The sequence below is a fragment of the Pogona vitticeps genome, chromosome 11 (assembly GCF_051106095.1).
Source record: "Pogona vitticeps strain Pit_001003342236 chromosome 11, PviZW2.1, whole genome shotgun sequence".
NCBI lineage: Eukaryota > Metazoa > Chordata > Lepidosauria > Squamata > Agamidae > Pogona > Pogona vitticeps.
This window is the reverse complement of record NC_135793.1, coordinates 19,597,039-19,618,876: the sequence shown is the minus strand read 5'-3', so window position 1 is coordinate 19,618,876 and position 21,838 is coordinate 19,597,039. Positions and strand designations below refer to the sequence as shown.

The following is a 21,838-nucleotide window of genomic DNA, read 5'->3' as shown; positions in this document are numbered from 1 at the left end:
ATCGCTTAGCAGCAATTTTTGCTGCACGGATTAACATCGCTGAGCGAGGCACCACTGTACATAGTGCCTCCAAGAATCATCCACTCAGATGACCTGTACATATCAGGAAAGCTTGACAAATTAGCTTTCAGCTATCCATGATGTCTAAATACGAGAAACGTCTGCAATGCCATTCTCTTTCTGCCTTAAAACAGTGTTTGTTCCCTCTTGGTTGTGTTACCTTCACAATGTCACATCTTTATAACTGGTTTTCAGCCAGTCAAACATCCTAGTCCATACTCCTAACAGCAGTGGCTAAGAATTAAAACCCACAATCCATCCTTAAGTATTCATTGAAACAGGAAAAGGAAATGGGAAAAGAAAATGCAGGTAAAGATAAAGACAGCAAGAAAAAGAGGAAGACGAAATAAGAGAGGGATTGATTCCATAATGAAAACCATAGCCTTGATTTTATGATGGCTGAGCAAGACTGTTAAGGACAGGACATTCTGGAGGTCATTCATGCGTAGGATTGCCATAAGTCAGAGGTGACCCAATAGCCTGTAACAATGACAACTGTGAATACAAGGGGAACTAGTGTGGAGTTATGCTTGATTGCAGTTGGACTAGGATTTGGGAGATAGAAGTTCTAGTCCCCTTGAGCCATGCAACTCACTGGATCCTCTCTCTCTCTCTCTCTCTCTCTCAATAGCTTATCTCACAGGATTATTGGGAAGATAAAGCTGCAGGGAGGACAGCCATATGCATCCTCCTTTGGAAGAAAGACAGGTACGTAGACAGAGAGACAGACATTAAATGAACATCTATTTTTCAGTGGTGAGCTTTTCCCTTCTGAAATTCTAAGTGCTTACCCACCCATGAAAATTGTCTTTTTTACTTTAACCCCAAACAACAATCCATTTGTTTTGCAGGCTTGGAGTGGACACAAATATTTTCTAACCGTGTGATACCTTAAACCCATGCAGAATCTCATGGCTTCTTTTCCCTATGTGTAGAAACACAATGGAAGGAAGAACCTGCAGGATTCCTTGCCATTTCTGATCAGGGCAAGGGGCTACCCTGAGTGAGACATAACTTACTTCTCTGTTTGTACTGTTGGAAGTCGGCCGTCCACAAGGAGGGCTAAGGACTTGAGGAGGGTCTTGCTTTTTTTGCTTGTGATCGTGTTGGAAAGAAAGCAACTGGGCTTGATCCTTGGGAAGCGTCCGATGAAGCTTCTTAATGTGATGTGTGTCTTCAGCTTTTTTCTAGCACATAAAAGGGTGAAAAAGACCATTTTGTAGTACTGAAAAGGGGGAAAAGAGAAAAGACACATTCTGAAGACACAGAACCTGATGGACTTCTTGTTGAATATGGCCAACCGTCTTTTCTCCCTAAAGCTGGACAGGAACCGGGTATCTAGAGCCATCTAGAAAAGATCTAAAGCACTGATTCTTAACCTTTATTACTCAGATGTTTTTGGACTGCAACTCCCAGAAGCCTTCACCATCAGCTCTGCTGGCTGAGGTTTCTGGGAGTTGCAGTTCAAAAACACCTGAGTAACGAAGGTTAAGAACCACTGAACTAAAGTCTTTTGCAGCAGTGCTGATCAGCAGATGGTTTGGAGACCACGAGTGAGGTGCAGAGTTTGTCGAGGTGGGGTACAAAGTTACAATCATTACAAAATCTACTCTTCTTCAACACCCATACCTCCCTATATGTGAAGCTAGGGAGTTATTATCCATTCTGCTAGGGGAATTATTAATTTTTTTTTCTTTCTATTTGCTCCCCAAAACAATTCTGCAATTTCTATGTCCTTAAAACTTACAGTAAATGATAAATATATTAACTGAATGACTATAAATGTATAAATGCCCTTTCTGGGGCATTTTGTTTCTCTTCTAGCACTCCTAAGTTAATATGGAATGTTAAAGACAATTAGTTAAACTCTCAAGTAGTTTTGCTTTCCCTAAGATTAATAGGTGAACTGACTCCCCAATTAATTTGTTGACTTGTTAAATTTACGATAAATGTCTAATGAATAACAACAGCCAATGACAAAGTAATGAAATTGTTATTTAAAAAAGTGACACTGCCGCATATAATGGCTCAAAGAGTGGGCTTTTGAATGGCTGTTGAAAAGTTTAAGAAATTAAAAGCCGCAAAACTAGTTTTTAATGAATTATTTTCAAGCTCTACATGGCCTATTTCCTATACCAAGAGGAAACTATAACAGAATCGTGTTTTACAGAAACTATAACATGGGAAGTGAGTGCTCCATGCGTGGAGAACACTTTCCCTCTGTGCATGTGTTAGCTTTTGCTGGGAGGGGGGCACCCACTTCATACATTATGTTGTACATCCTGTTCTTTCACCCTATGCAGATGACCAGCCTTTGGCTACAGACCTCAAGGAGATTTTCTCTTTTTCAGAGAAGGGAAGGGAAGGGAATAAAATGAAATGCAACACAATAGAATACAATACCACACCACATCCACACCTGCTGGTTTTCTGATTTCTTGGCCCCATCCACTTTGCACCATTCCTCTTCATTACTTTTCCTGACATCTTTATCCTTCTCGGCGTTGCTTTGAGCTCCCTTGATCTCCGGACCTTTTCTTTCAGACTCCAGATGCCTCCGAAGCTCTTCTCTCTTCTGGTGCTAAACACGTGCCGGGAAACAATATTGTTTTCATTTCATAAAAAAGAATCATGGTTCAAGCCAGACTTATGGGCGATTCTGTACAAATGTGGTCTGAGAACCATGGAGTCTTGTACTCTGTGGCAGCCAGGCAACCATCTACCGAAGCAGAGGGGTAGGCTGGGAAGTGGGAGGAAAGGAAACTGCAGGGACTTGAACCACTCCCAGAGGATGCAAACGGATCACTTTTCAGGCCACTTTTTGGAATATCTGTTCTCCAGAGACCAGGTGACATTGGGAACCAGCCTGACCCTGCTCCATGCCTAGTCTGGACCTTTTTAGTCCAGCAGCAAGGCCGCTGTTGAACTGGAGTGCCCGGGGCTGGATTGCATGTGGATGGAAAGGTCACTTCAAACCAACCTCAGGAATCCTGTCCTGGCCAGCACAGCTAGTGGTGAAGGCTTCTTGGAGATTTAGTCCAAGAACCTCTGGGAACCCAAGGTTGGGAACCAGTCCTTTAAAGACCTCACCTAGGAAAGACAGCCTTTGTGATCCAAGGTAATCTTATTATGTCAACACCTTATTGCACTGTGTGATGCCATTTGCAATAATTGCTCATCAGAATAGTGTGTGAGGACACTAACAGTAATAATTAATAAAGGCTGGACTTCAGTCTCATGCAATGACCTGCCTTGCAAGATTGTTGTGAGGAGACGCAGAGCTCAGAACATTGAAGTCACGCTCATTGAATTGAGACTACTCCAGATGAGGCAAGCAAATGCAACTATGCTTGTTGTCTCTCGTGCTGATCTTAGGAAATTTAGGGCTTGTCTGCGTGCCTGTTTTGGGGTGGGCTGGATGAGGCTAAACAGGGTTGGGTCAGAGGTCTGGTGTGCCATTTGGTGCATTTCTCGCATCCAAAGGGCATATGGACCTTCAAGTGACCCTATTTGGTCTGCTGTCAATATGTCAATATCGTGAAGTGACTTAAAAAGAGAGCCACTTCAGGATACATGCATTCAGTAGGAAGGCTTGCTTTTGGTTTGTTTCCAGTAATCACATGTGCTGGAGATGAACCAAAACAGAATAATCCTACCTGCACCAAAACTGTAGAAGCCCCTGACAGGACTGTACTGGGGATGGGCTGGTTCGTTCCAACAAAGACACCATCTGATTGTTGTCCTTAGGAGTGAATCAACCAATCGCCACAACAGACCAAACAGGGTTTAAGTGTCCATGTTGTCAGCCTCTGACATTTTTGGAGCAGAAGAAGCCCCAGCAGAGGAGAGCAATTCTATGAATCTTCTCCCAAATATATATATTCCCCCCCCCAAGCTCTGTTCTTTCTTTCTTTCCTTCCCATCCATTTCTCTCTTGTCTCTTCAATCCTGAAATGTATATTACAGTATAAGCTCCTTAAGGGAGGGGGGGGGAAGGAATTGTTTTATTTTAGATGTGCACAGATAATGCTTAACAACAACAATAACAAAAACCCATTATACTTCTACAAATCAGATGTCAATCTCTAGTTAAAAATCTAACAACAGTTCCTCTTAAGGTATACAAACATGTCACATGCAAACACGGCTGCTCTTCATATTTCATTCTCTTTTTTTTCATGCTCTGCAAAAATAAAATAAACTGCGTGTGTGTGTTTTAAAAAAATCCATAGCCTACATCCTCCAACTTTTTCCTCTGCAGTTTTTGCTCCACAATCCGCTTCTGCCTCTCTTCTGAAAGCTGTTTTTTGTACTTCTCTTGGTCTTTCTGCTGTTGGATCTGCTGCTGGCGTTGGGGTTCAGAACGACTTTTGTTCTCCTGCTGAAGCCTCAGAAATTCACGGCGGAGAGTGGATTCACCAGGGAGATTAACAATTGAGCTTGGTTTTAAAAAAAAAATAAAAGGGAAGGGAAAGGAAAAGAAGAAATATCTGTGTGAGTAACGATGGTAAGATTGTACTGTGCATACTAGCACAAATGGCTTGCTGTCCTGGGTTCTGCCTTAGAACATTCCAGAAAATCTCCACAGAATCTCTTGCCTGCTTCTTCCCCTCACAACTCTCCAGTCCTGTTCTGTATTTACAATGTCTCTGTTTCAACAACTCTTCCGAATCCAGGCTAAACCTGATTATCTGTTTGTTCACTGGAGACATCACTTCACCGTTGCCTTCCCCAAACAAATTTTAGCATCTGTTCACACTTTACATTCAACAGCCAATGCTGAAAGGGAACAAAAGAGGATTCAGATATAGCCTGTGTGTTTTTTTGGAAGCCCATCTGGTTGAGGGAGGGGATGGTGGAGGAGAAAACAGCCAAGCTCTAGGCAGATGCTCCAATGATTCGCCATGTTTACCTCAGATTTAGAGAGGGGCATCACAGGAAGGAAAACATCCCATTTAAATATTTTTAAAAACCACATAGTGACGCTTGACATTTGTAGTGTCTCATGTCAGTCAAGGCCTAGGCTCTCTTCTTCTTCAAAAATGGTATTTCCTCAGCTTGGCCCACCATAATGAATTCCTTTGAGTCAACTCCTCTGCAGGGCAAGCCAAAGACATTTTGTCGCCTGAGGTAAAGACCAAGCTCTTGCTCCCGATTTCACACAGAGGAGCAAACAGGACTAATAACTGAACTCATCTCCATCAAACAAGAACTCTGGAAAATTGGGGTTCTTTGTGTGTGGTGATACATAGGAGCAATACCCCCTCTCCTCTCCATGCCAGATCTAGGGCTGAAGTTGTGTAGCATGCAACAACAGAAGCAGCAGGCTCAGCCCTCACCTCTAAGTGTGCTCTTCTAGCCATGATGCATGGTGTCTGAATAGGCCAACTGGCAACCACACACCAAAAGACCACATGCCACCTGAGATGAACAGTTCTGTCACACCGCATCTTCCTAACAGTCCCCTGCTTGCCCATTTGCTGCCTGAGGCAGACCACTCGCTGTGCCCAGTGGTAGGGCGGTCCTGCTTTCTTTCTGTACTTATTTCCCCCCCCCCATTGCTCTTGATAACTGGAAGCTGCCATTACATCCCTCAGGGATAACTCAGTGTCAAGCTTGCGGGGAGCAAAGGATGGAAAATATTTTTGCCACATTGGGCAGTCTTAAGGGAAGTAGCGTTTTCGCACTTCCCAAAATTCATCGCAAAAGAAACATACTTTGCCTCAAGCAACTGCACTTTTTAATCCCCCTGAGGCTTATGGGGGCATTTCTGAGAAACAACGTGTGGCACAAAAGAAAGTGTGTTCTATAAAACATGAAAGGCCAAAACAAACAAACACACACACACACACACACACACACACACACACACACAGACCATTGTGGGGGAAATTCACACAAACATGCTTTCGTTATGCGGGAAATGGATATCTTTAGATAAGATTCATACATATTTGCATATAATCTCTTATGTTTTCATGTTTAATCTTTTAATTGTATTTTAAATCATAAATTGTTTAATTTATCTTTTAATACTTAACTTATTGTGTTTTTAAATTGTGTGAATTTTAATGTTGTGAGCTGCTTTGGGTCCCTTCTTGGGAGAAACATGGCATATAAAGAAAACTAATAAATAAATTAATAACGACGACGATGATAATGATGATGATGATGATGATGATGATGATGATGATCATCATCATCATCATCATCATCATCATCAGTCTCTCTCCCAGGTGATTAAATCAACAATTTAGATTCTATCTAAAATACAAAATGTAACCTTGGTTCTCCTTCATCTTCGTTCAGCTCATCACCTTCTTCCTCGCTTCCACTGTATTCATACTCAGTTTCTTCTAAAACAAGAGGAATGAAAGCCATGTGAGATGCTCCATATTCTTTTTTCAATAAACATTTCTCAATAAAATATTTACCCATATTGCCCCAGGATATTCCTTCCCCAGAATGTTCTTCACTCCCCCCATCCTTTGTGCTACCAAACACTCTAGGCTTCGGTCAACAACAGGCATTCAGAGGTGACCCAAGCTGTAGACATGATCGCCCCTAAATACTTTCTTCGGTGCAGAGCTCAGCCTTCTCTGTGGTTTACAGAGGAGTTAAGGGCTATGAAGCCATTGCAAAAAGGCTAGAGAGCAGAAGGATGAAAGCTCCCACAGAATTCAACCTGACAGTAATCAGGGAAGCATCCAGAAAATTCTGATGAATGAACTCAAGGCCACCAAAAGAAGCCACAATATCCAACTAACTAAGGCACTTCCAATCATCAGGTGGAACTCTTCCATGTAGTTCATGGCTTCATTTCTTCTGGATAAAAACAATTTCTCCACCTAAATGTTGAGCATTGCAACCAACTGGTAGCCCATTTTAGATCTAAGGTTGAGACCTTGACTCCTTGCTGACATCAGTAGATCTGATAGAGATAACCACTGCACCATCTAGTTAGGTTAAACTGGATCCATTCCAGCTCATTCAGACTGAGGATGTGGACAAGGCACTTGCATGCTGCAAATCCAACAGCCCTTTAGATCCCTGCTCATCATGGCTCTTAAAATCAGGAAAGCAAATTACTGTGTAATGGGCCACTCACATCATCAATGCATCCCTAGAGGAGGGTCATTTACCTTCCTGTCTAAAAGAAACCATGATGTGGCCCATTCCAAAGAAATCCAGTTTAGCAACAGATGATCTTAACTACAGGCCTGCTGCCAACATTTCATTCCATAAATTGAGAGGCTTATGGCTCCAGGGTGTTCTTGGAGGAAATGGATAACCTAGATCCATTTCAGTTGGGATTCAGGCTGTGCCATGGGATTGAAACAGCATTGGTTTCCTTTGAAGATAATCTCCTGGGGGAAGCAGTCGGGGGAGAGTGTAGCCCTGCTGGTTCTCCTGGATCTTTCTACAGCCTTTGATACTGTCAGCCACAATATCCTTATGGGACAGTCTTCTTCTGCAGGTGATGTTGCGTGGATCCTTGAGCACTGCCTGACATCAATGATAGGCTGGATGACGGGCAACAAACTGAAACAGAATCCAGGTAAGACAGAGATCCTGCTGTTGGAGGGAATCATCAGACTGGTCATAGGGACATTTGCTTGGCCTTGATGGGACTGCACTCCCCCTGAAGGATCAGGGTCACAGCATAGGGGTACCCTTATACCCAGCTCTCTCTATGGAGGAGCAAATATCTTCTTTGGCCAAGAGTACCTTTTATCAACTTCAGTTGACTGCCCAACTGCATCCCTACCTGGATAAAAAAAAATGCCTAATCAGTGCTTCATGTGTTTAGGTAATCCCTAAAACAGATTGCTGTAACAGTGTCTACACAGGGTTATCCTTGGAGTCAGTACTGAACATTCAGTAGATCCAAAATGCAGCAGCCAGATTGATTATGGGCACTAGAAGATATGAACACACGTTGCTTTGATTGGCTTCCTGTTCAATTCAGTGCCCAGTTCAAGGTGCTGGTCAAAACCTATAAAGCCCTTAGTGGTTTAGGACCCCCGTATTTGATGGAATGACTCTCCCACAAAATAGCTACCCATTCCACAAGCTCCTTGCAGTCCTTGACATTAAGAACTCTTAACACCCAAGGAGGCTCAAAAAGCCAACACTACAGCAAATAATGTAATGTGTCAATACAACAAACATATTTGCAATTCTTTTTTTCTGATTTTGGAAGCTAAGCAGCATCAGACATGGTTAGTTCTTGGATGGGAGACCACCACTGAATACCAGGGATTGCCAGCTGGGATTAGGAACAAATCCTGTCTTAAACAATGAACTGGCACATTAGCGTTATTTCAAGAGTCAAGCCAATAGGCTTTCTATGATCCTCTGTTTGTCACAAGGAGACCCACAGTTCTGGTGGGAAATGGGGTCTACTGTGTCTATACACAAGTTTGCCACTGTATAATGTGTGAATAGGTCTTCCATCCTTTCTCTTGCACCTCAAAATGTTCTAAAGGCAACAGGGCTGATTCTGGCCATACTCCAGACCTCACCTTTGTCTCCCTTCTTCTTCCTGGCTCTGTCTAGATGGTCCTTTAGCAAGATGCGCACCTGACGTTCATTCTGCATGTCTTTAATGAAGGAATGTTTGAGCAGAGTTTCCGTGGTTGGGCGATGGATGTAATTCTTAACCAAACAACTCTCAACAAAGTTCAGAAATTTCTTTGACCTAAAAATTAAAAAGAAAGAAAGAAAAAGCTGAAGCCAATTGACAAAACATTCATCTCTCTCCTGTCTCTCCTCAAAACAGTTTAAGGAAATGTTTCAACCAGGTTGGCTAAAGTACTATGTAGGGTTGCTTGCGGAATGAAGACAGAAATCATAATCAATAGAAAACGAGAAAGCAAGGCATAAGGAGTGCCGGGGCTAATGAGACAAGCTTTTGCTGACCAGTTGTGAAGAGACCGGTTTGGGAGCCACTCTGCACATACCTGACCGTGTGCACCAGTTCCACGTATTCAAAACGCCTAGGTATGCACAATCAGAAGCTTTGTAGGACCAGCGTGAGCCCCAGTGGCTTCCTGTGTCTGCTGACCCTCCTGAACTGGCAGCTACAACTCCAGTCTCTGGACATCTGCACAGCTGGCACTGAACGGCAACATTAAATGACCAGGGCCGGCCTTGCTGTTGGACAGAAGGCAGCAATGGCCTCAGGTGGCAAATACGAGAGAGAACATCAGGTATTCCCTGACGATTCTTCCTGAGCCTCCCAACCATTCTCATCTTTTGGAGGATAACATTCTGCGTTCACCCTCTTCACCAGCTTATCACCCCTCAGGTATGATGGGGGAACACTAGTTACATTGTCAATATTCAACTGGCATTCCAGTCAGCTCTCCTCATGTGAAACACAGGAAGAGAGGTGTCTTATCTTTCACCCAGACAGTGAAATGTCCTGGATCAGCTCTCAGTGGCTCCCTTCTCTGGCCAGCCATCACAACAATGCAGGCAGGGGTGACACTCCGTGTCAAGAGTCTCAGATTTGAGAAACCACACAGCTATGCTCACTATTTCAAGGTCTGTAAGGATGGGGTATCAAAATGACTAAGTACAGCCTGTGTTGGCATATACTGGGTGTGGGTGGGTGTTTTCCCCTGGCCATACAATTTGCATAGCAGGTAGATGGACAAACACAGGGCAAACAACTGCCACTGCAATTAAAAACTAGGTAAAATGTGTCACACGCCCCCCCGCCCCAAGAGGTTGCTGAACTGCAACACCCAGGATCTCTAGTGCTGCCCAGGGTGGATAAACAGTGGAATTCCCATATGGAAAGCAACATCTGAAGGTTGCACTTTTCCCATCTTTGATTTTGAAGGAGCATCAAAGTATGCCCATTTCAGTACACAGATGGAGCAACATGTCAATGTTCTAGAGCCCCTACTTACACGGTCTCAGAACACCAAACCATCTCACTTGGTTTGTCTCTTGTTCAAACAACACCCTGCAGAACATGTCCTGGCTACCAAACTTCTTAACATGCACTGCATTTTCAGTTAAACCAAACCGACCTCAAACTTATTCTAGAGCAGCTGTTCTCTTTGGGGGAGCCCCTATGGCCCCTTGGGTTGCCCCCGCACATTTGAAGGGGGTGTCAGACTAGGAACAATTCTTCACACACCCACTTTATAACGTTTGCTATGCAATTTATATAATCCGGATTGGGTTTATATTCCCTTCCTATATCAAACTAGACTGTTTAGGTCTCTTGCCCAGTATTCTTTGATCTGACTGGGAACCAATTTTCCAGGATCACAGACAGGAAGAGATTCTTCCAAAGCCTGAAAAAAATTCGGGGGGTGGGGGTGGGGGAGTGGGAACTACTAGAATCCTCCAGCCAATATTGTAATGGGCCCCCACCCTCACCTACCACCTGATTCTTTTAATTGGAAATTGCAGAGACTAAGCGCTGGGATGTTTTGCATTTGGAGTGCATGCAATACAACTGAGCTTCACTCTCTGCCTTACAGGGTTTGAATGCAAACCATGTCTAACCAGGACTCTGTACAGGAGATGTTGCATCAGTGGTCAAAACCACCAGAGTAGATAAGACTGCAGATTTAAGAATTTGATAACATTGCATTATCTGGGCGACAATGATTTCCCCACTGTATGAATAAAAACCACCACCAGAACAACGCTCTAAGCCAGCATATTTAATATTTGTTTCTGTCTAAAAGAAGTGCTTTACCATTTCCTGGATTTCAGTTTTGGGGGAGGGTTTCGTGGAATGAGAAAAAGAGCCCTCATGGGATGCATGTCACACAAGGCTGGAAGGGAAGAAAAAAAAGAAAACGAGAACAGAACGCTCTTAAAACAAAATACTATCAGCCAGGTTCTCACAGGCATATCATTACAGTGGGGGCTTGACTTGAGAACTTAATCCGTATTGGAAGGCGGTTCTCAAGTCAAAAAGTTCTCAGGTCAAATCTGCATTTCCCATAGGAATGCATTGAAAACCATTTGATCCGTATCTGCTCTTTTCCGTCCATAGAAACTAATGGGAAGCTGCTATTCTGCCTTCGACCACTAGAGGGGGATATTTTGTTTCTTTTTTTCTTAGGTCAAGAAAGGTTCAGGGAAGGCAGGGAAAATACAGTCCAGGCAGTACAGTACCAGGCAGTCCGAAGACTGTCTCCCAATCCACTCTCTAAACACTGGGAGGAGTGAGGAAGCAGACAGGCACCCTTTTCACTGGCCAACAGTTAACTGAAAGTTCACATTTTGCACTTTCCCTGCCTCCCACGTGGTTTTTTTTTTCAGTTCTTAACTCAAATCTAAGTATGTAAGTCAAGTCAATATTTTCCTGTGAGAGTGGTTCTTAAGTCAAAATGTTCTTAACTCGAGCCGTTCTTAAGTCAAGACCCCACTGTACTGGGGTTTCAGCACCGCTTACATCATGTGCTTGACAGCTGGCATATTTACATGGAATAAAACCCACTGAAAAATATTGCACTCATGACAAGAGTCTCTGTTTGTGATGTATTGTGAACCAGAGGGGGCAATGGAGAGAGAGCTAGATGGCACTGAGTGTGCTTCCTGTTCTTCCCTTTTCCAGCTCTACGTGCAGATGGATAATCCTAGGCTATCTTCCTTCCTCTCCTCATGAGCTTACTCCCTGTTTCTGCTTGCACTTCCATTTTAGTCGAAGAAAGGCCTGCCAGGAGACTTACAGACACAGACGTTAGCAATATGGCTTTAACTTACTGTATTAAGTTGAGAGTTCTTTTTCCTGCTCCACTATCCTTCTTTGTGGCTGCTCCCAGGATGTGGAGTGCACTCCCTTGAGAAATTAGCTGGCCCTTCCCTATTATCCTTCTGCTGACATTTGAAGACCCATCTTTACAGGCAGGATTTTAATAACCATCACCGAGCCTCTGGATGCTGGGTCTTAGCTAAATTTGTTTTTAAAGTTTTAAATGTTTTTTTTTAAATTATTTATTGGATTTTAAATCACTATTATAGTTTAGTGGTTTTTAATGTGTAATTTACTGTGATTTAAATTTTACTGGTCTTAACACTGTGAGCTGCCTTGAGTCTCTTTATTATCATTGGGGGATAATAATAAAAAATAATGATGTGCCGTCGAAGTCAGTTCTGATTTATGCCGGACCCTTTAGGTGGCCTATAAGGGGGACAAAGAAACAAACCATCTTTAAATGGAATTCTGAAAATAATAAACAGTGTGTTTGTTTTCCTTTTTTTTTAAAAAAAATTCCTTCTAATATCAGTCTCCAGGGTGATTTTTCCTGTTCAATAGTCGCACAACTAGGTTGAGTACTGGGTCATCTCACCCTGGCCAAACAATCCTAGCACTGCAGGGGTGCGTGCGTGCCAGTGCAAACTGTTCAAGCCACATGCAAGCCTTTATTTGGCATCACTTGGGTCCAATGAGCAATGTGCATGGCCCTCAATGCCAATGAACTGAATTCTGTGACCTGACTGTACAAGGCAAGCTTGCATGCGAGATGATGAGATGTGATATGCACACTCTACGTAGGGTGCCTGATCTGCATCCGTCCACTCACACCTTCATGTCTTGACATGATATTACAGGTATCAAGGGGAACACATGCATGCCTGAAGCAACCCTCCTTTCTTGCTACTTGCTTTCCTGCACACCGCTCCCTCGGCAAGCTGAAGGCACCACCGATCCTCGAGTGATTTTTCTCCAGTTACTGGAGTATTGTTATTTAGTAAGACTGCCCATCTGTGTCCTTTGACACAGAAAACCAAAGTCTTTGAAGCGAGGGCAGGCAGGAGGGAGGCTGTGTGTAAAGGAGTCATGGAACAGACACGGCAAAGTATATTCCACTGGATTTCCTCTATACTATGACCTCAAAAGACAATGGGACATGGTTGCATAAATATATGCACACATTAAAGGTCCTTGCCTAGGCAAACAGGGTGGCCCATATTTTTAAATTAATAACCCTTGGTTATAATTAAATACAACTATTATTTAGTAACCATTTACATGTTCAACTGTATACATTATAGGGCACACCCCTTCATTCACTCCTTTGAAAATATTTGTATGCTGCTTCTCATTTTAAGAAAATATATCCCAAAATAGTTTAGAATAAAACAAAAATACAATGTAGTCAATTGAGAAATAAAAGAAAACAATTATAATGTTTTTTTAATGTAAGAAAAACAAGGGTGATGACTAATGTTCGCGTGCAGGAAAATGATCAGGTAAATTCCTGAGCAAACAAAATAACCATTTGGTTGTTATGAAGATGACCCAATGCTGGGAGCCCATCTAATCGCAATGGAAGGATCATTCTACATGGTGGGCAATGCCACGATGAAGAAGACCTTCCTCTTTGTCACAGCCTAATAGACCTGCCTAGAGCCTGTAGTACGATAAACCGAGCTTCCTCTTCAGAGGCGGAAGATTGATTTGGCTCTTCGTCTACATATTCAGGCAATGTTCCACATCTCACAAGGTTATGAACAACAACAACAAAAGCCACGAGCGACTTACGAGGAGCTCCTTCAGCCATCTCTATAGCTGTGATTCCCAGGGACCATAAGTCACTCTGGAGGAGATAAAAAAGGAAATTAAAAGCAGGTCTGGACTACTTAGCAACCACTAAGTTGGACAAGAACCAACACAGGCTCGTAGTCTTTGTGTGTACGCTCCCTGATTACACTTCATCTGTATACTGCAAATACATGAAAGAAGTCTCTCTCTCTCTCTGTCTGAAACACATTTTTCATTGTCTTCTTCTATCTCCCCTTAAAGCACATACTGACAGTACACTCCTTCATGCTGTTCATTGGCCATAGCTTTAAAAAGGTAAAGGTTCCCCTTGACAATTTTTGTCCAGTCGTGTTCGACTCTAGGGGGCGGTGCTCATCCCCGTTTCCAAGCCATAAAGCCAGCGTTTTGTCCGAAGACAATCTTCCGTGGTCACATGGTCAGTGCGACTTAGACACGGAACGCTGTTACCTTCCCACCGAAGTGGTCCCTATTTATCTACTTGCATTTGCATGCTTTTGAACCGCTAGGTTGGCGGGAGCTGGGACAAGCGACGGACACTCACTCCGTCCCGTGGATTCGATCTTACGACTGCTTGGTCTTCTGACCCTGCAGCACAGGCTTCTGTGGTTTAGCCCACAGCGCCACCACATCCCGAGGCCATAGCTTTAAGTGACGGCAAAACATAGAAGGAAGGCAGCGGAAAGTGATTTAAAATGAATGGCCACTGGAGAAGATGGATTTCAGCAATCCAGGCAAGAGTTGATTATGATAATGACTGGAGTGAGCAAATTTATCTATTTTGCATTCTCTTGCAAATTTGGGTAAGTTCTGGGGGAAAAAAACAAACCCCAAAACCTACAGTCAAATTCTAACCTGTCCCTAGGGAAAGGAGAAATCTATCCATTTTGCTTTCCCCACAATCAAATCTTCCTAGGTTTTGGGGGGAAGGAGTGGAAGGGTAGATGAACTGAAATTAAATTCTGAACCATCTCTATGACAGACAGGAAAGTGAGAAAGACACAGCAAGTGTCTGAACTAGAACAGGAGGCGAAGGACAGCAGTTGTGATGTCAAGCATAACAGTTGATTTTGAGAAGGAAAAAAAAACAGAATATCTTTGTGTCTGTAGATCTGACGCCGGGGAAAGTGAGAGTAAAGTGCCTTTTCTGTCCTTTTGGTGAAATGTTTGGAGAAGAAAATGGTAACAGATTCGCCAACAGCAGCAGAACAAAGTGGGGAACTCACACGGTAGTCATATGTTGATTCTGGGTTTTCGTCACAAGCAATAACCTCGGGCGCCATCCAATAGGGAGTCCCAATGAAAGTGTTTCTCCTGCCAATTGTCCTGTCCAGCTGTGCACTTACTCCAAAATCCACTGTAAAACCCAAGCAGGCACAAAACAACAAAGAATGATGTTTGCAGACACATTTCTGGGAAGGGGGAAATTTGTTGCAGCACCCCCCCCCACCCGGGAAAATAATATCAGTCACAATCGTAGGCCTGTCACTAGTTTTGTCAATACTTGGGGGCAGCCTGAATGTGTGAAACACTGCATTTGGAGCAGTGATGATAGTAGGTGGTAGTGGTGGTAGTGATGATAATGATGACCCTTGTCATGATGATTAGGCCTGTAATGTTCACTTGACAAGGCAATTATGTGAATCACTTAAAATCTTTCTGATAGATTCCAAAATGCGCTCTCAGTCAATCAGGCAACAGATTCTTCAAAATTGCTAACAAATGTTGTTGATTTTTGCTTAAAAGTCAGCACTTACAGTTCCATGGGCAACCGTTACATTCCGAGAAGAGGCATTCTTTCTTCTTCAATACACAGAAAGCATACTTTCCTGCTTTTAGTTCTGGTTGTTGTGGGTTTTTTGGGCTCTTTGGCCATGTTTTGAAGGTTGTTCTTCCTAACGTTTCACCAGTCTCTGTGGCCGGCCTCTTCAAAGGACAGCACTCTGTGCTCTGGTGTAGTTGGCTTAGGAGTCAACTACACCAACTACACCAGAGCAGAGAGCACCAAACTAACTACACCAGAGCACAGAGTGCTGTCCTCTGAAGATGCAAAAAGACTGGCGAAACGTTAGGAAGAACAACCTTCAGAACACGGCCAAAGACCCTTAAAAACCCACAACAACCATTAGATCCCGGCTGTGAAAGCCTTCACAAATAAATCTTAGTTCTCTCTTTCATGAGGAATGCCTCTGCTAATAATCTCTTGGAAGACATTTTAATCTTTTCTCACCTAAGAGGGCATGCCTCTTCTAATATGTTCCTGGAAGAGGCATTACTAGTTCTCTATCATCCATGAGCAATGACTTGTTTATGTCCTCCTTGAAGAGGCATTTCTAGATCTGTCACACTTTTCTAGTGACCTTTTGGAAGGCATATCTCTACTTGTCTTTCACAAAGAAGGGAATGCATCTTCCAAGGCAGTGTTTGCTTTGACAGATGCATGTCTGACTTGAAAACAAAACAAGAATTCCCCCTTTCCCCTTCAAAATTAAAGTTTTATTTATCCCACCATAATACCAGAGGGATCACATACCTAACTTCACTTCGGCATTTTCTGTGAGGAGCACGTTCTGACCTTTAATATCTCGGTGGATAACATGATGGAGGTGTAAGTGTGCTAAACCCTGGAAAAAAAACCACACCATGTTAGCTTTCTTGTCTTTTTATTCCACTTCTGTTTGAACAAGGAATTTGTATCTCTAGAGATGAACTTATATGCTTTCCAGTATATGTTTTCCAGGGTATGTGAGAGGTCATGATGGTGGGAGACTCAGTCACTGGGAACACACTGAAATTAAAAAGAGAGGCAGTGTGTTATAGTGAGTAGAGTGCTGGACCAAACCATGAGAGATGTGAGTTCCGCTGTCCACTCAGCCTTGAAAATTCTCTGGGGGCTGCCAAAGGAAAACCACTTTGAACATTTGACACACCCTTGAAAACCCAAATTAGGATTACCATAAACCAGAAGCACCACAAGACATATACAGTCGTGGCCCGCTTAATGATTACCCCATATAACAACGAATCCGCTTCATGATGATGTTTTTGCAATTGCAATTGCGATTGCAAAACAACGTTTTAATGGGGTTTTTTTTGCTTTGCGACGATCGGTTCTCTGCTTCGGGAACCGATTCTTCGCATTACGATGATCAAAACAGCTGATCGTCGGGGGTTCAAAATTGCCACCGGCTGCTCAAAATGGCTCCCCGCTGTTTTTAGGAGGCATTTTTCGATTAACAGGCACTCAAAAATGGCCACCGTATGGAGGATCTTCGCTGGATGAGCAGGTATTCAGCCCATTGGAACGCATTGAACGGTTTTCAATGCATTACAATGGGCTTTTTTATTTCGCTTGTAGACATTTTTGCTCTACAGCGATTTCGCTGGAACGAATTAACGTCGTCAAGCGAGGCACCACTGTAGAACTAAATAATTATTTGTCAATTAATTAGTTACTATATGTGGGAAAAAGAAAGGTTACAATATAGAGTGTGGAGGAGCATGACTATCCAGTGTTCCCACCTATCAACTATGCCTTTTTCTAGAATGTTCCATTGTTCCTCACTCTTTAACTCTCTTCCATACTCCCAACATTATCAGAGACCTGTGTTCAATGATTAAGTACAGATTAGGATATCGTTATCCATTTAGGACTTTTTTTCACTAAAAATATATGTGTCTGCAGATTTTGAGACCATCCTCCAACATGTTGATACCTTCTTGTTACTCAGCAGTTCTGCTTTGATTACATAAGCATTATAAGTCAGGGCTTTAATTAGCATGTGCAATTTTATGTCTACATATATATGTCTCTATATATGTATGCGCACATGTACCTGTCAATGGCTCTCTAGCCTTGCTTTAAGGATGTTCGTTCTAGCAAAGGGGATTAAACTAGATCAGTACAATGGCCAATATCCTGTTCTATATTTCCATGAAAGCAAATCCAACCACCCGGTTTTGCACAAGATGCACCTTGTTATGTCACTGCAGCAGCCTTATCAGCTGGAATTCCATACACATGTAACTACGGAACAGGACATCGGCTGATATTTATATGTATATATAAATTTATATATGTACACAGAGAGAGAGAGCCCATCTAGCAAATTGTTATTCTGAGCAATGTACCAAAAGAAAGAACGAAAGAAAGAAAGAAAGAAAAAGAAAGAAAGAAAGACAGAAAGAAAGAAAGAAATAAAAGAAAAGAAAAAGAGAAGAGATGGAAAAAAAGAAAAGAAACATAAATTATAAAATTGCAGTAAACCACTAAAGCATCTCAAAAATAAACAAATACCAAAATGGTGCGGAAATAAGAATAGCAGAACACCCAGAACACCCCCTCCTCCTTCCTCCACTGTCCCAATTAATCAGGGAGAACCTTTCTAAAAGCTTTCCTAAACAACTCTGTTTCGTAGGAGCTTTTTAAAGAAACAGAGGGAGGGCGTCTGGCTGCAGCTCCTGTGGGAGAGCATTCCACACGTTGGAGTGCCACTGCAGAGAAGGCCCCGTTCCTAGTTGAGGTTTTCTGGGCTTCTTGGGGTGTCAACACCTCCAGGCGTGAGATCTGTAGGGAAAGAGTCAGATGGGCAGCCAAACTAGGCAGAAGACATTCAGACAAGAAGTATGTTACCCCGTGTTCCTTCACATGTCACATCAAAGCAAACTTAATCATTCTGAAATTCTATCAAGACGACACTCACCCTGAGAACTTCTCTACATATATATGCGATCCAGTCTTCCTTGAAACAGTTGCCTTTTGTTTTCTTCACCAAATCTGTCACGGATCCTGCTCCACAATATTCCATTACCAACTGGGGAGTGGTTAAAAACTCAGTTATGGATTTCGAAATGCAAAGATGGAAGGAACACGTACATCTTCTGAACTACTATAAAATGATGGCAGGGACATATTTCATTAAAAGCATTAACCTGTGATCGAAACCTGAAGACATTTGAATGTGAATGTGTTACCTTTTCTTTGAATAAATATAATGTTATTCTTTTTTAAAAAAAAACTTTTAAAAATGTATGCATTGCATTGCTTGTTAGTCATTTGTTAGCAGTGAGTTTTCGTAAGACAGGTTTCTGAAAAAAATAAAAAATTAAAGTAGGAAAAAACTTCTAAAATAGCCAGCCAGCAAACACACATCAACATCTTATTGCCGTTGTCCTAAAGTTAACACGGGTGCTGTACTCGCTGCTAAATAAACAAATAAACAAAAATTCAACAAGTAACAGTATTGCTTTTAACAAGCTATTTCCAAGCTCTACTTAAAATTTGGTCAACTCCAAATTTTAGATCAAACTAAAAGCGATGTCTGCCAAACTACGATGCTATTACTGGAGAGCTCTGTGATTTTAGGTATCTCGATGTGGAACCAGAGGTTGGGGGTTCGATTCCCCACTGTGCTTCCTTGAAAGGGGCTGGACTTGATGATCCAAAGGGTCCCTTCCAGCTCTGCTGTTCTAAGATTTGAAGATTATTTTAAGTGCTATTAATTTCTATGGCACAATTTACTTGCTCTTCGTCTGTATCTCAGGCTCATACACTCCTATCTCCAATCCCATCTACACGTCTCCCTCCAACAGTGCTGTTAGGGGAACCGGGGCCCCATGCAGTTCAAAATCCATGTACAACTCTTTTGTTCCCAAAATCATAAGTATAAAGCATAAATAGTTGATTCTCTCTCTCTCTCTCTCTCTCTCTCTCTCACACACACACACACACACACACACACACACACACACACACACACACACACACACACACACACACACGGAGCTACCACACAAACAACAGCAGGGCCTCAGTGTGTCCGCGACTTCCCTTTCTCAGGCCACTTCTTGAAGATGAATGGCAGAATAGTATTTATTTATTGAAATGTTTATTTATTGAATATTGGACACATGCCATTCAAGGGAGAGATGCACTTTGTTTTCCCTCCCTCTTCTCCATTTTTTAACTTCTTTGTAAAAAGAAACCTTTTCTCCTTGTTTGATCTGAATCCCTCCCACAGCGCCTGGGATTAAAATGTCATTATCTCCAAACTGACAAGGTATTGTTACTACAGAGCATAGGTAAAGGTAAAGGTTCCCCTTGACATTTAGTCCAGTTGTGCCCGACTCTAGAGTGCGGTGCTCATCCCCGTCTCCAAGCCATAGAGCCAGCGTTTTGTCCAAAGACAGTTTCCATGGTCACGTGGCCAGCACGACTAGACACGGAACGCCGTTACCTTCCCAACGAGGTGGTGCCTATTTATCTACTCACATTTACATGCTTTCAAACTGCTAGGTTGGCATTTGCTGGGACAAGTGACGGGCGCTCACTCCGTTGCGTGGATTCGATCTTACATCTGCAGGTCTTCTGACCTTGCAGCACAGAGGCTTCTGCGGTTTAATCTGCAGCACCATCACATCCCTATTACTACAGAGCAATACTTTGTGTGAAAACCAGAACAGGAGATGAAGGTTTGAAGTACGTTTCTCGTTCTGGCTCAGAAGTAAACAGGGTTTTTTTTTTTGGGGGGGGTAACTATTACTGAGCCACAATTAGATACCAAGAAGCCAGGAATGAACACACGTGAAGGGAGGAGAGGAAAGAGAAAGCCATGCGGAGAGAAAGCCTTGTTCCCGAGGGCCAAAATACGGTTTGGTTGTGACATGTAAACTGAATGGGCATTAGCTTCCTGTGCATGTTTTATGAGCATCCTGCTTGCCAACCTAGAGGCTGGAGTGATGGTGCTAGCTACTGTTCCTTGACTTCTCATATGATGAATACATGACTATGGTCTGAGCCCAGCTTTGCTTTACAAAACAGATGCCTGGTGAGGAGCAGCAGGAGAGGAAAGTTCATGTTTTCAATTACTGTTCTCGTACAGAAGAAATTATTGATCCTGTCGAGAAAACTTTGATTGTTTATTGGAACTGAGCCAGTTTGTGTTGACAGCGGCACGCTCTAAAGCTTCAGAGACCTCTGTCACATGTACAAAAGAGATACAACACAAGGTACAGAAAATGAGCTGGCAATGGACACCAGCCCATTTGCCAGCCACGTCTTTGATATTAACATTAAAACACACTCACGTCTGTGCATGCTTCACTAGTTGCTAATGCTCCCATTTTTTCCCATTTCCCCATAATAATATTTTTTTTAATATCACCAAAACACTTTCTAACGCTACAGACAACATTTGCTCCTTAGATTCTTTGCTCTGGTCGCAACTGCTAATTTCATGGACAACTGTGCAAAACGACAGTTATAGCGGTCATCAGTCAGCTTCCAGATGGTCGATAACCATGAAGGCTCTCCCAGTACAACCACAACGTTACAACCTTTCAAGAGGCCTGAAGGCCACTGACTCCAGAGGACACTTAGTTCTGATTCAACTAAATCTTAGAGTACATCTTCCAGATACTTTTGCATTTAGCCATGATCTTTTGCAATTAAATATTAGACCACATCTTCCAGATACTAGACTTCATTTGGTGCATTTATATCTTTCCTTTTCCCCAATGAGCTCAGACTGGTGTACAGAGACCAGTCAACTTTATCCATAGGGTCTACCAGGAGCCTCCTTTGGGACAACTCTTGAGAGCAGTAGAAGAAAGGAAAGTATTGGTCTCCGAGGGCCTTTTTGTTTGGCCTTCACGTTACCCCGTGCTTCATATTTTTAAGTCTAGCTTTTGTGCTCGTGACTTGTCACAACTTCCTGTTGGTGCTTGTACAAGCTCGCATGCTGCTTTTAGTAGGTTTCGCTAGGAGAGACCTTTCTGGCTGGGGTGACTGTCAATCTATCCATCACTCACCAATTCTTCCCTCCTGCCTCAAAAGAGAGTCCTGCCTCTCTGCTGAGAGTTCTGTTTCCCTCACTTAAGTTTTTTTAAGCTTGTCAATTTGTTAGTTTGCTGTTAGCTGTTCACAACGGTAAGCAATGAAACATTTGTATTCTTTCTACTACTAATGGCTCAGAGATATTGAGACTGTAAGTGCCAGTTAAGGGGAAAGGGGTGGTGTACCTGGGAATGTGAAGGCTTTCTCTTCTGTGAGTCTCTGTACTTTTTTGTTATACTTTCAGTAGTTTCCATTCCATTAATGTCTTAGCGTTCACCTCTACATCACCAAAGCAAATGTACAATTTGATCATGCACATCAGAAGACTATCTTCAAGCAACTGCATCTGTAAACCTATAAAGAGTCTTCTTATGTCCTGTTTCACCCCCACACACATGTGAAAC

At 42.7% G+C, this 21,838-nt stretch overlaps 1 protein-coding gene across 4 annotated transcripts in view; it reads right to left on the bottom strand.

Moving 5' to 3' along the window:
* The window catches only part of NRK (Nik related kinase), a 125,968-nt gene that overhangs the window by 53,309 nt on the left and 50,821 nt on the right, over nt 1-21,838 (bottom strand). For all 4 annotated transcript variants that reach the window (XM_020813943.3, XM_072981398.2, XM_072981399.2 and 1 more), the window contains exons 5-14: nt 18,304-18,414; nt 16,134-16,224; nt 14,827-14,957; nt 13,583-13,637; nt 10,784-10,862; nt 8,586-8,761; nt 6,344-6,416; nt 4,298-4,499; nt 2,480-2,641; nt 1,080-1,247 (exon numbers count right to left, since the gene is read on the bottom strand). In XM_020813943.3, coding sequence (XP_020669602.3) covers nt 1,080-1,247; nt 2,480-2,641; nt 4,298-4,499; nt 6,344-6,416; nt 8,586-8,761; nt 10,784-10,862; nt 13,583-13,637; nt 14,827-14,957; nt 16,134-16,224; nt 18,304-18,414 — 1,248 coding nt within the window. The remainder of the gene's footprint in view (nt 1-1,079; nt 1,248-2,479; nt 2,642-4,297; nt 4,500-6,343; nt 6,417-8,585; nt 8,762-10,783; nt 10,863-13,582; nt 13,638-14,826; nt 14,958-16,133; nt 16,225-18,303; nt 18,415-21,838) is intronic.